The sequence below is a fragment of the Triticum aestivum genome, chromosome 4B, assembly GCF_018294505.1.
Source record: "Triticum aestivum cultivar Chinese Spring chromosome 4B, IWGSC CS RefSeq v2.1, whole genome shotgun sequence".
NCBI lineage: Eukaryota > Viridiplantae > Streptophyta > Magnoliopsida > Poales > Poaceae > Triticum > Triticum aestivum.
The window spans coordinates 80335810-80351309 of NC_057804.1; the positions used below are offsets into that span (position 1 = coordinate 80335810).

The following is a 15500-nucleotide window of genomic DNA, read 5'->3' on the forward strand; positions in this document are numbered from 1 at the left end:
CTCCTCATGCTTGGGTGAGCCATCCAAGGATACATTATCATTCCTGCCCAGGTTGCTCTCTGTGCTCACATCATTCTGTCCAGATGAGTTCAAAGCTTCATGCTCTTCAGCCATGGTATGAATCAGGAGCTCGGTATAATTTCCTTCATCACTCTCTTCTTCCTCTTCATTCTCAGAAATGACAGACAGCCGAGTGGTAGCAGAATAGTTCTGGCAAAAGGAATCCCCAGCAGCAGAAGCACTTGTCGCTCCTTGCTCGTAAGATGTAGAAGCCTGGAAATCAAATCTAGCCTTTTTCTGGAGAGAAGGAGAACTACTGTCAACAGGAATAGAATACTGACTCGCACCAGGAGCACCCACCACCACACGTTCAACTTCAGAGTCGAAATCATAGAATTGTTCTCCCAACATTCCCTCAGCAGACGGTGGGATTTTATCCACTTCCCTGCACCCCAGAAGTATATGAGCATACTCAGGTTTATGCAGAGTAGCTTTATCCACCTCCAAAGTGACCCCCACCAGCGCCCCAGCATATGGAACATGTTGCACACATCGTTTCTCCAAGGGGACATTGCGAACGCGAACCCAAGCTTTCTGTAGATCAACTTTGGCACCCACTGACGCAGACCAAGGAGAAATAGACACAATAACTGAATCATTCAGAATAGGAAGTCTCCTACCATAGCAGCAAGCTCTTTCAACTTCACGGGCATTAGGAAATCTCATCACAAACTGCGTGGGGCTGATTTGGCGTGCAGTGCATCGCCATTTCTTAGGTTTTTGAGCAAAGAAGCCATTGAACTCAGTCTCAATTTCTTTCACAGATGCCACACCCTCCACCAAGGTAATCACCACAGTATTAGTTTTCTCATTGGCCTGTTTATCCGCACAACAATCAGGGATGAAGAAGAAGCCCTGCCCAGGGGACTGGAAACCGCACATGAACGGAACACATTCCCAGGGTTGAGGAATCTGACATAACTGCGCCATGTGCCCAAGTTTACCGCATTTCTCACATCGAATGGTAGGACAGCGAGGAGCAAAATGACCTGGAAGGTTGCAGTTGAGGCAGCGCTCCTCCCCGCCTTTGCTGACAGGAGCAGACGGAGCTGGTGGGGGAGCCAGATCTCTGTCCTTCGCCGCCGTCTTGCCCGTGTGTGTAGGCCACTGGTCCCCGGAGCCCCCGCCTTGCATCTTTGCCACCGCATCCCATCTGCTCCCCGACGCCGCACCTCCAGATCTGGCACCACCGGGCGGCGGCGCGGGGTTCGAGCGCTGCCACACCAGGTTGCGCCCCTGGTTGGATGGGGCCTGGGCACGCCCCCCTCCGATGTTGCCACGGCCCGCGCCCTCGCGACCCCCGAACTTGCTGCCGCCCCGATCCGCCATCTTGTCAGCTTGAGACGCAACCGAGCCGCCCGCCACCTGTTCGAAGGACCCGCCACCTGTGCGAAGGACCGCGCGTCCCCGGCGACCTTCCCTGGCCACCACCGAAATGAATCAGAAGGTGGAATGGGACAAACCCTAGATCTGGTCCAGAGGTGGGAGAAGAGGTGTTGAAGATGCGAATCGCCCGCTCCTTGGGGTGGGGGATCCGCTCGCGGCCTCTTATCCTCCCCGTGTCCAATAGTACCGCTGGGTCCCTCATGGCGGTCAGATGGCCATGGATCTGGCCCTCTCTCCCCCGCACTCTTGCCAGGTGGAGCGCACCGAGAGGCGGTCTGCCTCCATGCCCCACACCCATGCAAACCGGACCCAGGAGCAGTCGGGGGCATGCATGGCTGTGGAAGCCGCCGGCCAACCCTGACCAAGTGACATGGAAGGGAGAGAGCATCGCCGTCGTACACGCCCTCTCCTTCCCGGAGGGCCCGCGCATCCACCGTCCGCCCGCCGGTGTCGAGCAGCACCAGACGGAGCGCCTCGTGTCGGAGGAGCAGGATCCCTGGCCGGAATGAGATCGAGCGACGGGATCGAAAATCTGGGGCAAACGAGACCTCCCATCTCGTGTCGTCGGGATCGCCCGAGTCGCCCTCCTTCCTCGACGGGCGCTCGCTACGCGCGCCGAAGCCCACACTCACCGCCGCGCCGCGCACGGTGCCCGCGGTCGCCATCTCTCCCACTATCGAACATGAGCAGGAGATTATGATGCAGTGATCATCTGCCTTGGGAGCAAAGCTAGCTCACTTCCAGAACTTACAAATAAGTTGCCTCTTAGAACTTGATGCTCGTTCCGTCAACACACGCATACAACTAAGCCACGCGACAGCTGGCGCACACACACCCACTCCTGACTATGGGCCCGGCTCGCCCAGCTGGCCAGGTCGTGCGATTGCAGGTTCAGAACTCTGAACTGCATTTCTTCGGTCCGCTGCTGATTGATTTGCAGGCGTGACAGCGCGGCACGGGCCCGCCGAGCTCCCGTTCCGGCCGCCGCCGCCGCTCGCTGGCGGAGGCGTGCCGTGGCGTCGTCCTTCAGTTCCCGGATCCTGCTCGATTCCCAGGATAGTTGGCTCCCTCCCCGTTCTCGAGCATTACGTCCAACAGTTCGTGGAAGCGACTCGGGGCGCCGCCCTTGGTCTAGCGATCTTAGCGGCTTCTACTTCTTGAACCTTCGATATGCAAATTGTACCCATTTATGGGACGGATGGCTGATGGCATATGCTTTTCTGTATGTATATGGTTCTAGCCTGTATATGGTTTGTGTGGGCATTTGATCGAACACTTGGCTTGAAGCTAGAAATGAAGTGGAAACTTTGTTGCTTGTGTGATTGCATCGATAGCTCCAGATGATATTGTAGTGTTGCTTCCTGACTGATGGGTCACATTCTTTGCTGTAGAATTCTCACACGAGGGACTTATCCTAGCTGTTGTGGGTGGGTCCAGTGCCTGGCGACATCGCAGAAATTGAGGCATACTGCCGCAGAGCAGCTCGAAAATGCTGTCATGTCGGCTCTGTGACCCAGAGACAGGCGAGTGCCCTGTGCGGTATGATGTGCGATCCGAGGACCTGCCAGTGCTGGACGACAAGGTTGCTGCCGTGCTTGGCTGCATGCTGTTATTGCTGAATCAGGGTAGGACAGAGGTGCTTGCAGGACGGTCAGGTGTCGCGAGCGCGTGATGGATAGGATTCCGCCACTGGCCCTGTTCCGTGGTGATATGAAGCGGTGTTGGGAGAGCATGCAGGTTGCACTTGCTAGCTATCTTTGTACCGAATGGAGGCCTGAGGATTGGATATCTGGATGAGGCTGCAAAGGTTGAAGAATGCCTGTTATGATGCGGGTTTCGCAAGGGTTGATGGTCATCCCTGTCCAACATTCTTAGCAAATTGGTTTCCGGTGTACTTCTCAACTGTGCCAGATGTTTCGGCGACAGACGAGTTGGAGGTTGCATTTTGGAGGGGAGGGCAAGTCAGTGAGGAGGGTCTTGCATGGTTATTGGCCTAGGGATTCCGAAATATTGTCGATCTCCGGGAGGAAGATGTTTAAAGATGATTTATACCTTTCAGCAGAAGCGAAGCTGTATCATCCGGAAAGATAGAGGTGGTCAACAGGCCAGTTGAGATTGGGACTGCTCTTCAACCGAACAGGTTCAACAATTCGCGGCGCTTGTGTCAGATGGAATGAAGAAGCCCATCTATCTTGATAGCAAGGAAGGGATTAGTAGGACGTATGCAATGGTCTCAGATGGAAGCAGTATGCTACTCATGCAGAGAGACTGGCCACCAAAAAGTATTCATCAGTTGTGAATGGTAAGGCACTGAAGAATGATCTGACAGTACAGCACACAAGTGGCCAATGTTCCTCCTCAAATGGTAGTGAAAATGGTGCAATACAGCAATAGTGAATCTGATATAACCGTGGATGCTGGGGAAGCACATGATATAGACATAGAAATTACAAGCGATAATCTGGAAGGTACTAATACTCTTCCCAGTGGTCAAAGCACTGAACAAGGTGAAATGCATGACAGCAGGACAGAACTTCTTTCAGATTTTAAACTGGAGACTAGTCCCCTTAAGGCACAGTTTCCTACTTGCAATGTTTTCTCTAGAAAGGAGATGGCCAAATTTCTTTAGAAGCAAAAAATATTTATCCAAATCGTTCTGAACTCCCGGAGATGATTGAGTAGCTTGATGATCTCAGGGAGAAAACAAAATCTCAGAGCTGAACATAATGAAGCCATTGATTGTGAAGCAGCAGACATGATGGTTCTGAAAAGCGCAAATGGGATATTATTTGACAATGATTATATACTATCGGTTTCTTAAATATCACTAATGGAAAACCGTCGAACAATGGAACCTCCACTTCTCTTGAAGAAAAGGAAAGTGCAGCTTCGCTCGTAACTATTGATCCGAAAATGTCTCATGCCAGCAATCCCAATGGGAATGCTCAGCTTGGATCACAAGAACCATCTGAAAGGAATGGTGGTTCTTATCTTGAGAGGTACCCATCAAATACAATTGATGGAAGTATTTGTGCCACCGCAACTGGTGTTGTCAGAGTTCAGTCAAGAAGAAAAGCTGAGATGTTTCTAGTACGTACAGATGGATTCTCTTGTACTAGAGAAAAAAATAACAGAATCATCTTTAGCTTTTACTCATCCTAGCACCCAACAACAGACGTTTATGTGGAGAACTCCTCCAAAGACTGTCTTACTGTTGAAGAAATTAAGTGATGAGCTCATGGAAGAAGCTAAAGAGGTGGATGCACACTTTCATTTTTTAGTACATATATATTTATTGCATATCATTCATATATCAATACATCTTTCCTTTTTTTCGTATCTAGTAGCAAAATGTACTCTAGTCATCTTAAAGAATAAAGTTCCGGCATGCAAATTATGTATGCAATAAAATTATAGATATAGTGCTAGTGCTTGCAAGTTAATGCTTGATGTTCAGAGACTTACCTTCTGTATTCGATAAAATCATGATTTTGTCACATGCTTGGGTGGTGGCGGGGTCATATTGCACGCATCAAACTTATTTAGAACCTCTGTACCACCTGTTGTCGCATTCAATCTTGGATCTCTTGGATTTCTGACTTCACATAATGTAAGATCTGTATAACGTCTTAGGAACTAGATGTCTCTATTTGTGCCTTTTTCCTGGGTAACTATGCATCATTGCCCTTTGTCTATATTTCTCCAAATATAGAATTAACTCAATTTTCATGGGTGGCACCTCCAAATTCTGTATTATGCATGCTAGAAAAGTTTAGCCAGTGGTCACTTATGTTTCAAAATTTCTCCAAACTGAACTGTCCTTCATCGTTTGATACTTTTATCACTTGGTGCCCGAAAGAAACGGTTATTGCAATAGTCACATAATAGTGTAGCTGAGTCTGCTTGGTACGCTTGGTCTTGTAGTCCTGGAGATTATATTACTGTTTGATGCTTGTATTTACTTAGATGTTCAGGATTGTTGTACTACTATGTACCCACTGTAACTTCAACTTCTTTGAATTAATGGGAATGTATATAGGTTCAAGGAGATGGTATGATAGTAGCAACACCAACTGGCAGCACAGCATACTCTACTGCAGCAGGGGGTTCAATGGTAGGTTAATTTTTGCAAGTTATATTACTAGGAAGAAAGCATTAACTTAAATTATGCATGTACAAAAGCATTTTCCATATTCACATAATGCATGTTTCTTGTGCTATATTTTCATCCATGTGACATGTTATTTCTCACTTCTGCAGCATATGGATATAATTTTACATTTACGACAGAAATTTGGTTATGTGAATAAAACTACTATCTGTCATGCATCCTGTACCTGTTTCAAGGAAGCCAGGCTGATGAACATCTGGAAAGCTCCTTGTCCTTGATTTCCACTGCGGAATTGTTAAGTGGTTCCTTTTGACAAAGCTTAAAATACAAACGCTTCTCACAAGCTTCACTAGCGCATTCAGTTTGTATATACACCATCTACTTCAGTCATAATACAAAGTCTTCCCCCGTTGCCTGTGAGCAAGATTCAATCTACCTGCTGCAGTTAAGATCTTGTATTTTAAATCTTGGGGGCAACGCATACCTCAAGGCTGAATAACGGAAACTGATGCTATGTCATGTTTGTCTGCTTTGCTGGTGGAGTGCTTCGTTTAAATGCATTGTGTCACGTCTGCTTTTATCTTTTGAGCACCGCAATTGCATTACTTGTGTGTTTAGTAAAATTTTCTTTCTTGCCGATCAGTTCGTTCTTTTTCCCATGCGTACTTCGTTATATCAAGTGAAAAGAACAAGTTATTTACTGTGATCATTGTGATTTTGCAGTCCAGGTACATCCAAATGTCCCATGTATGCTGTTCACTCCAATCTGCCCATACTCGCTGTCATTTAAACCTGTCATCCTTCCTGATTCCGCACGGCTTGAACTAAACGTACGGAAATCCTCCAATAGATGGATGGTGAAAGAGATGCCTAATATTCTCATATAATCTTATGTCAGTACCTCATCCTGTTAAGTGCTTGGCATTTTTAATTTCTTATGTCTCAAGAATATCCCTGGCCTTGTTACCCTACAATACCACAGGCTTGCTCTGCTGCTGACTTTGTGATTTTTACCAGATCCCGGATGACGGGAGAAGCAATGTGTGGGTGTCCTTCGACGGCAAAAGGCAGCAGCAGCTGTTGCGAGGAGACTCTCTTCATATATCCATGAGCGAGCACCCGCTCCCGACAGTCAACAAATCGGACCAAACCGGCAACTGGTTCCGCAGCTTGATCAGGTGCCTGAACTGGAATGAGAGGCTGGACGAGAAGGCGCTCTAGACACCCCTAGACACACACACTAGAACCCTAGCATGTTCCTGTACACACACATAGATAACCTCCTTCTGTTAGAAGATAGATGATCTTTTCTGTAGCATCTGTAATGTTACAGAAGACATGCTGACTTTTTGACTTGACAGCAGATGATGGTAACACCGATAGTGTTTGTAATTATCTGCTTTTTAAATCAACAGTATATGGCCTTCTTCGAGGGGGAAACGAGTATGCCAGGAGCTGAGCAGCTGTGGACTATCAGTGTTATCTATGTATTACAGGAGCCTTCTTCGAGGGGAAAACTTAGCATTACTATGTGAAGATTCTATTTGAAGGATCAAGATGTCACACATACTCTAGTGATTTACCACAGAGATATCGATTCAGTCTCCTCTGTGAAGATGAACAATGCACTTTCAATTGCTATTCCTGAACAGTCAACAGTATCATATGTAATGTAAAATGAAGGGGGTGCAGCTTTCTGTCAAGTCAAGCAGTCAAGAATGGTAATCATGTGAGATTATTGCAGCATTGCCACGAGTGATAAATACCCAAATAGGAGTACATCCTATGGAACATCATCCATCCTGATTTAGGAATTCTAGCAAAACTGAAGTGGAAAAATGCACAGCAAAAAAAAAAACACGGACTTGGTTCACAGAGGAAGATTCAGAATCCTGATCTAGAAGTTAATCAGGGTGCTTACACTTGCTTCAAATCGTTATTGACGAAGAATATCAGCAGATCAATGATAAGAGTATCTAGCTGGGGTTGGGAGCACCAGATCGAAGGAATCAAGACGAACTATAGTGTATATTATCAGAGGAACCACCCATCCACCCACACCTCTGTTCCGTGTTCCAGCTACAAGCCGGCCGATCTGCCATTCCTTCCTGAACGTTGCCACCAAACAAAGCTAAAAGAGGAAAACTATTACAGAGCTCATTGAGCCCACTCACGGCCTGCAAACCGGGCTAGAACTGTATTAACACTCCTGCCCACTGTTTGAATTATCTCCCACGCTGCATCTTTAAGTGGATCTATGAGGTCAGACATCGGGTGGCACACCATCCTTAATCAGCAGCTTCTGCATGCTGTTCAATACAAACTTAATCAGATGCCAAGGAACAGAAGATGCAAAATTATCCAAAATCTTTTGTAAATAAACAATAAAGAGAACAACAGCCAACCATAGACCGAGATGATTTTACCGACCTCTCGGTTCCTTCCTGTTTTGTAGTTTCATTGGCAGGGTCCCGGGTCCTATAGCTTTGTAGTTTGTTGACTAGCTTTCCCCACGAGGAGCTGACAAAATTGTCAATAAAACTGTTGGAAAATAATAAAGCAAGCAAGAGCTGCAAACAATAATAAATAGACAGATCAAGAGCCCACCAAATAAATGAGCATATCCATGAACCTGCCGATTTGGCGTGCTTGACACAGAAGGAGATAACCTGCATATATAATGGTTAGACTCGTAGAAGAAATTGGTTCAAATGATTTGAGCTATCTCAGTTTATTACCATGGGATCCTCAGTACTACAGCCCCAGTACACAAGAAGCAGCAAACCTCCAACACAAGCACACCCAATAGCCAAAAAAGCACTTGCATGATAGATATAGGTGTCGAAGTGAAGTCCCAGCAACATGAACAGCAATGCGTGGAATGCTCCATGGCCAGCGATGCTCATCGAGTATGGTGCTGACATGGGGAACTTGCAAGCGACCATTCCCAGAATCATCGCCGTAACAGCAGCACAAAAGTATACTGCAGCAAAAGGTGTTAGTCTGGCGTCGTTCTTGTTCAATCTATCTAACATCTCAAGGCCGTCCTTCCAACGAAGGTGGTCAGGCCCGCGGTGATCAGACCATTGTACAGGTCCATTCGTTTCTTCTGCTCAGATTTTTCCTGCAGCTCAATGGGAAATGCAATTAATAATCCCTCATTATCTGACTTGGGTTTCTCATTTTTCTCAAGGAAGTTGGTCCAAACATGAGGTTAGATTAACCAAATGTGTGAAAACTAATTAGTTACCTCATCATCTGGCTTGGGATCCTCTTTTGTGTCAGCAAGGTTGGGGGGTGACGCCATTTTGAACGCTGTAACATTGAGCAACCAATGTGATACATGCCTATTGGTTGATACATGCCTATTGGTTTTGTACACCGAAGGAACGTTGTAGCAAATAGTCCAATAGAAGTGCATCAAAAGTTAGAGTTCATCATCTACTCTTTGGTTGCAAAATTATTTGAAATGTTTGGAATATACAGTATATAGTTTCAGAATCTGAATAAATCTATATTCTGTTGCTCCAGGTTATCAATCAAACAAGAATCATGCCGTGGTTTTTAGGCCAAAGCAGGCACTCTATACCAATCCAATTCGGGTAATGAGAAGTAAATAAAGTATATACAGATGAGTAGTGTTATAAAAGTAGGAGCAAAGCTCCCAAAATCATACACGTAGCTAGCAGGAGTGTATCGATTCCCATGAGCACGTCCTTCCATGTACATACACACCATCACCATGGAAATCATTGGATTAGGCGCACTAAAGGCAGAGATGACACGGAGCGTTCATGACTCATGAGGACACCATAAAATTTCCTCGTGCTTTTGGCATCAGGCCCGAAACGTGATCAATCCGCTCACCATCATCAAGCACTGGCGTGATGGCGTGGTTCCTGGCAATGTGCTCATTCGTTTCGAGCTTAGCTATGCGTATTGTTTCTGACGGCCAGATATGGCTCGCCTGGTTCTCAAATCAATCAACCCAACAGGCGGAAGGAAATTCGGTTCATAGACAAACACGCTAGAATTGTGTGACGAGCGACAAACGCACTAGAATTCGGACCGATTTCGGCGCTCGTCCGATAAACTGTGAGAAATCGAAATGCACTTGAGAATATGTGACAGCGCTGCGCCCAAAGCCTAGGAGAAGTTGCAACACCCTGTGCTGAAACCGGTCCAAATCAATCGACATGGCAGAAGAGGAGGGGGGGGGGGGGGGGGGGGGGGGGGGGGGGGGGGGGGGGGGGGGGGCAGGTGCGCGATACCTTGGCGCCCTCAGCGAAGGGGAGAGGAGAGGCGGGCTCGGCTCGACTCGTCCGCAGCAAGCGCTCCTTGCTTTGGTTCTAGAACATTCCAGAAGCCCGAAGAAGGTGAGAGGATGAGGTCGAAAAGGGAGAAGGGAACGAAGGCGGGTCAGGCGCGCGATACCTTCGGGCTCGATCGTCGGCCTCAGCGAAGGGTAGAGGGGCGGTGCCGGTGAAGCTCGGGCTGGGCTCGGCTCGACTGATCTCCGCAGCGAGCGCTCCTCCTTCTAGAACATTCGAGAAGCCAGCAGAAGGTTAGGCGAGAGCACGGGGTTGAAGGAAGAGAAGAGAAATGGAGGGGATTAAGCTAAACCCTGCTTGCCTGCGTGTTGCGGGGTGAGGAAGACGGAGCCGAGCCAGCGTGCCAAATGCCGGTGCTCCGGTTTATATGCGCCTCGGCCTCGGCGCGGCGATCACCGAAACGACGACCTACGCTGACAGGTGGGCCTCGCTATTTTTCTTTCTTTCTTGCGGCTTCCTTCTTCCTCCACGGCGAAGGGAGCACGCGCGGCGGGGCGGGGCGGGGCGACTAGCCGAGCAGGTGGGGAGCTTACTCAGAGGGGCTGACGGGTGGGCTCCACTATTCAAACTCGTCTTCCAAGTTCCAAGTCTAGCTGGCTAGGACGACTGGACGAGTACTTAGGATTCGGACGATGGTCGATGGCCCACCACCACCCGTCCCAGTCCCAATCCCAATCCGGTCCCAATCCCAAACCCTAACCTCAAGTGGGTCACGCTCGCGGCGGCGGCGGCGGCTCGCCGGGGTCCGAGCCTCCGAGGGTGCGGCCCCGTCGTGGAGACGGCCTAACCGTTCGCAGCGCGGCGTGGTACCTGACCCTGCCCCCCGCCTCACCGGTCACGCCGCCGCACGCGGGCCACCGTCGCGCCGGGTCTTCACCGCCCCACATGGCCCGTTCAGTTCCAGCCGGTTTTCGCCGCTCTCGGCAGCGGTGGTTCTTACCCTTTTCTGTTGTTAGCTCTGCCTGGTTCAGGCCTTGTGTAGTACTAATAACCTAAACCTACTACTATTTGTCTTAGGTGACCTGGTCATATGCTAGTTGCCTATTGAGCGCGCGTGCTTTGCTGCTTCCGTGTGCTCCTCTCCCAAGGTCGAGGTACTTGGATGAGTGAGTGAGTTCATTGGCTTCCCCTTCAACTGTCCGATCTCTGTCCGTCGTGACCCGCAAGTATCTAAGTTTCATAGCAGGTAACTTTCTGTGTGCCAATTGCTCAAGCTCTTGTGATGGTTAGAATGATACCCCAGAAGATCCACTTGCTTGCATTTTAGAAATGGAGAATACATGCTTTAACTTGTGAAAGTGATTTAGTTGCCGCTTTGGATCGACATATTATTAAAAAAAACTTCTGGATATGCTAGATAGATAAATTGCTTGAGATCGACGACAGGTTTGTTCTGACCAGCGCTTACCCATTAGTATTTTGGCTCCTAAGGATTATGGTCATTGCTGGCACAATTTTCCTGCATTTGGTGGTTTGGCTTTGTTAACCGTTGTTGATTTCTTACTCGAATCATGCTCTTGATTATGTAGTTGCCAGTCTAAGATGCACCGTGCCCTTATGTGCTTCAGTATTAATCGTTATTTCCTTGGGGAGTGTGATCTCCTGCTGGGTATTGAACATATTGATGCTCATTTACTGCTAGAAAGAACTCATAAATCTTGGTAATGCTAGATTACTATTCAAGTTGCTGCAATATAGATATGATCAATGTAATCCATATACATGCTGTGGTAGAGCTACTTCACAACTCTAGGCTGATTGTTCTGCTTGTCTAGAAGATACTTGACTCTGGTTATTGTCAGAAAGTAATAAGATGGTTAAAGTCTGATCATTTTCCAAAATTTAAGCGATGCTCTAGGCCAGAAATACAGAAGGTAGTGAGATAGGTAGAAAGACTGCATTGCCAGAAACCTATACCAGTGGTAGAAGGCACTATGTCCAGTACTACCAGGATGCAATGACCATCTGCTGAGTTCCTGGTGAATCCGACACTTTTAGCGCCTTTGCTTGCAACATCAAGTGGACATAATTTTTTGTGTCACTTGTGTGGACCAGGCCAACTTCCATCGGATCAACCTGATGTTGTTAAGTGTACAAATGAGACATGACGAGCTAATTTGGTGATATTAAGCACGGGGTAGTTTTTGGCCCTGTCACCATAAGTTTCATTTTGAGTAAATTGCTTATTTGCAGGATTGTTATTTGTCATTTGGAAAGATAATGTTCCTTATCTCTGTGATGCCATAGATCACCGAACAGAACACTAAAACTAATTCTTAACACTAAGCTGGTTAATGAACAGACAAAAAGCAGCTCTGTGTATTGATTTTTTTTCTCATTTATGAGTGTTAAAATACTCGTTGTAGGTACTAATCCACTAGGGTATTCACTGGTCGGATAATTAATAATGCATGGTCCATTTAGTGTTTGGGACAAGATATGCCCTTGCATGCAAAAATAGTGTCTGTTAAAAGCACCATTCGAGATCTTCGCAGAATGAAACTGCAAGCATGCCTATTTTGTAGGCGATGCAACAATGATTGTTGTATCTACAAATTGGTTGAATGGTGCAACAAAACTGAGGTCATGAAATATCGGTTGGCATCGCCAAAGGCATGACAAGACTTGTAACTGAGGCATTGGTACTGACGGCGAAAGAAAGTAATCAGAAAATTATATGAAATCCAGGAGTATTTGCATTGCTGACCTATAGTTCCACATGAAGTGTCATGGCAATTGTTTACCTTTGCATTTCACAATGCAACTCTATAATGCTTGGAAATTTGGATGTCGCTTTACCTAGATGGATATACTCCCACTTTTAAACCAACAAAGAACCTGCATAATTTTGTATTTAGTTACCAGATATTTTTCAAGGCTCATCGGTTTTTTAACTGTGACTTCACAACCAGATGGATTTGTGAAAGTGATTAAGTTATGGCTAGAGGAGACTTACTCGATAGTATATTTATTACTGGGCGCAATGTATCTTTTGATGATACAAATTTGTGTGTGTTGGACATGATGCCGAAGGAGTCAATTGACATCTAAGGCATGACTCTGTTTCAACAATGAGTGGCAAGTTTGATGATTTCGGTGAGTCATACCCTTCGAAATATCGATCAACACATTTGCTTATGTAATTGGACTAGACTGATCATAACTAGGCTGGCATGACTGCATAAAAAAGTTGTCCAGTCCACTGTATTGGGCCTAACTTTGGTGAAATCGTTTGCATGTTAGGATCACTGTAACATCTCTTGGGGGTGTATCTAAAGAGGCATGTTTCCACGCATGCCAGCTTGATGTTGCGATTAGAGAGTAACACCGAGAACTGGTACTCAGGATGATGATGGAAACTTGATGATAGCACCCATAATGTTCCGTACCACATCCACAAGGTCCTTTCTGTTGTGTAGCACTGCTTCTGTCTGTATATTAATATAGTTCTATGCGTATTACCCAAGACCAGTATGGCTGTATAGGCTAGTTAATATTGTTCTTGCATTTTGTTTGTTCATGATATTATTTTGTTTTTCCAGATGCTAATCCAAATAAAAACGTGTCACGGCCTGTGTGCATGTTTTGTGCATATGGATTGTTACTATAACAGAAAAAACAAGCTTGGTCATGTTGATATTGTATTTATCGATGATAGGGTATGGTATCTGTTTCCTTACTGATGCTGCTTTGTTCTTTGTGGATATTTACTGATATCAATTGCTTATAGAGCAGGAAACTAAGATGTATGCTGAACAAAGAAAGCTCAAGCATAAAAATCCATGGGTATTATTTTGTTCTTGTTGCAAGAGGCAAGTTAGTCTTGCTGAGCATACTAAATTCTAAGATCGTGGCTAGGTTATAAAGCCTTGACCAACAAATTTCCAAGGTTCTTCTCTTTCAGAAGAACTTTGATTTTAGAAAGACTCTGGATGTGTGCAAAGGTTGTTCGCTGGAGTAGTCTTATCAGCTAAACCTTACTGGGTGTCATGGATTGATTTCTCGCATCTACTAAGGGTTCGTTTTCTGTTAAATCTCCATAGCAGATTTGGAATTATAGCAGTAGGCTTTTCCTCGTAGGGATTTATGGAAGGTTAAAATGCCAACTAAAACTAACCATGTTCCTTGTGCATCATGGTTGGGACTTGGAAGGTAAAAATAAATGCTAGTTGTGTGGTTGATGAAAGCACGTAGAATCATCTTCCTTTTGTTGCCCGTCAGCGAAATACTGCAATTTTATCATCTTATGCTTGGTCGATGGTTAGAAAACCGGGAGTTAGTCCCTGTTGGGTTTGCTGCTTTCTGATGGACTTGTATGAAAGCAAGAAACCAGCATGTGTTTTAGCAATAGCTATAAAATGCCAACTGATTAAAATCTGTTGTTGTTCTTTACTTTATGTCACTGGTTGCGTTTCTGGGTTTATTGCAAGAGGAAGGCAGAAACCATATATGCTGGTAGTCCAAGTTGCTTAAGTATCTGTCAGGATTGCTGGTGTGATCGTACATTGCAGTGCCAGCAAGGGCGGAATACCTTTTCTGCGTTGGTACAGACTTTTAGTGCTTATTCTTTTTAAAAACTTGCATAGTTTTGCCAGTTAATATGATACATGTTTATTGAGATGTAATATATGTTCCGTTTGACTTATTCATTCAATTGCTCAAAACAGAACTGTCAAGTTTTTGAATTTGACTGACCAAAGTATGCACATGTACGCTATACCTCATGCTTCATTTTCTCTTCAGAATTTAACTATGAGTGAAAATAAAGCTAGGCCAATGTGCTTTTCCAGAAGAAGATCAAACAGGCATAGGCACAGCAATAGCAAGTTGTACCACTGTGTTTGGTGGACGACCTTGTGGGCTCAGATGTGAGCACGGCTTCTTGCTGACCGGGAACTCCTCTATGATGGCATTGACCCGATCTAGACGGCCCAGGTCCACGCCGCTACTCCTCGCTTGGCACCGCAGCTTTAGGGGAGAACTTTGCCACTTCCTGGTTTGGACAAGGAGAGTAGGAACAGTTTTTGACTGCCTGACAGACTCGGTACAATTTGCTAAAATTTGGTTAGGTCGATGTGCCGATGTGTGTGGGGATTGACATATGATGCCATGCAATTGTTTAGGGTGAAAGGGAGTTGATTTTTAAAGGTTACCAGAACCATGCTTTCCTTGCAGAAGCAACTCGGATCATGGTTTAGAATGTGAACTATGACAGATAGTAGTGTATCCTTGTTTTCTCGCCTGGGAAATATTTGTATTGGTGGTTGGCTGCTGTTGTTCGCCTGCAAGCAAGCTTTGATGTCCTGTTGTTATATTTGTCATGTTTAGTCATGAATTTGTGAACTTGACGCATAATTGTCCTTTTTATGTTGCGGCAAAACTTTCAACGTCCGATATTGTAGCGACTGTTAACAAATTCAGGAATTGTCAACCGTTAGTGCTCGCGGAGGTATGTGGCTGCATCATCACTTTGTGATATGACACTTGTGGTTCTTTAACAATCAAATTCACATTGATGCTATAACAGCTAGAACTTATTCCAAAAACGCAGTTGCAAAACACATAAAATCAGAGGCTTGTGTGTACTTCCTCTGTTAACTCTGCCTTCCTTC

The 15500-nt window shown here is 45.9% G+C and overlaps 1 protein-coding gene and 1 pseudogene across 1 annotated transcript; one reads left to right on the top strand and one right to left on the bottom strand.

Annotated features, from left to right (window-relative positions):
- The first annotated feature begins 2928 nt into the window (after positions 1 to 2928).
- LOC123094499 (probable NAD kinase 2, chloroplastic) lies at positions 2929 to 6803 on the top strand (annotated as a pseudogene).
- Positions 6804 to 7425: 622 nt separating this feature from the next.
- LOC123091138 (uncharacterized) lies at positions 7426 to 8981 on the bottom strand. Its single transcript, XM_044512542.1, has 5 exons — positions 8808 to 8981; positions 8296 to 8681; positions 8165 to 8226; positions 7988 to 8077; positions 7426 to 7866 (listed from the first exon to the last, which is right to left on the bottom strand). The coding sequence occupies exons 2-5, from the start codon at positions 8590 to 8592 to the stop codon at positions 7821 to 7823; spliced, it is 495 nt and encodes a 164-aa protein (XP_044368477.1). The 5' UTR covers positions 8593 to 8681; positions 8808 to 8981; the 3' UTR covers positions 7426 to 7820.
- Between the last annotated feature and the right edge of the window lie 6519 nt (positions 8982 to 15500).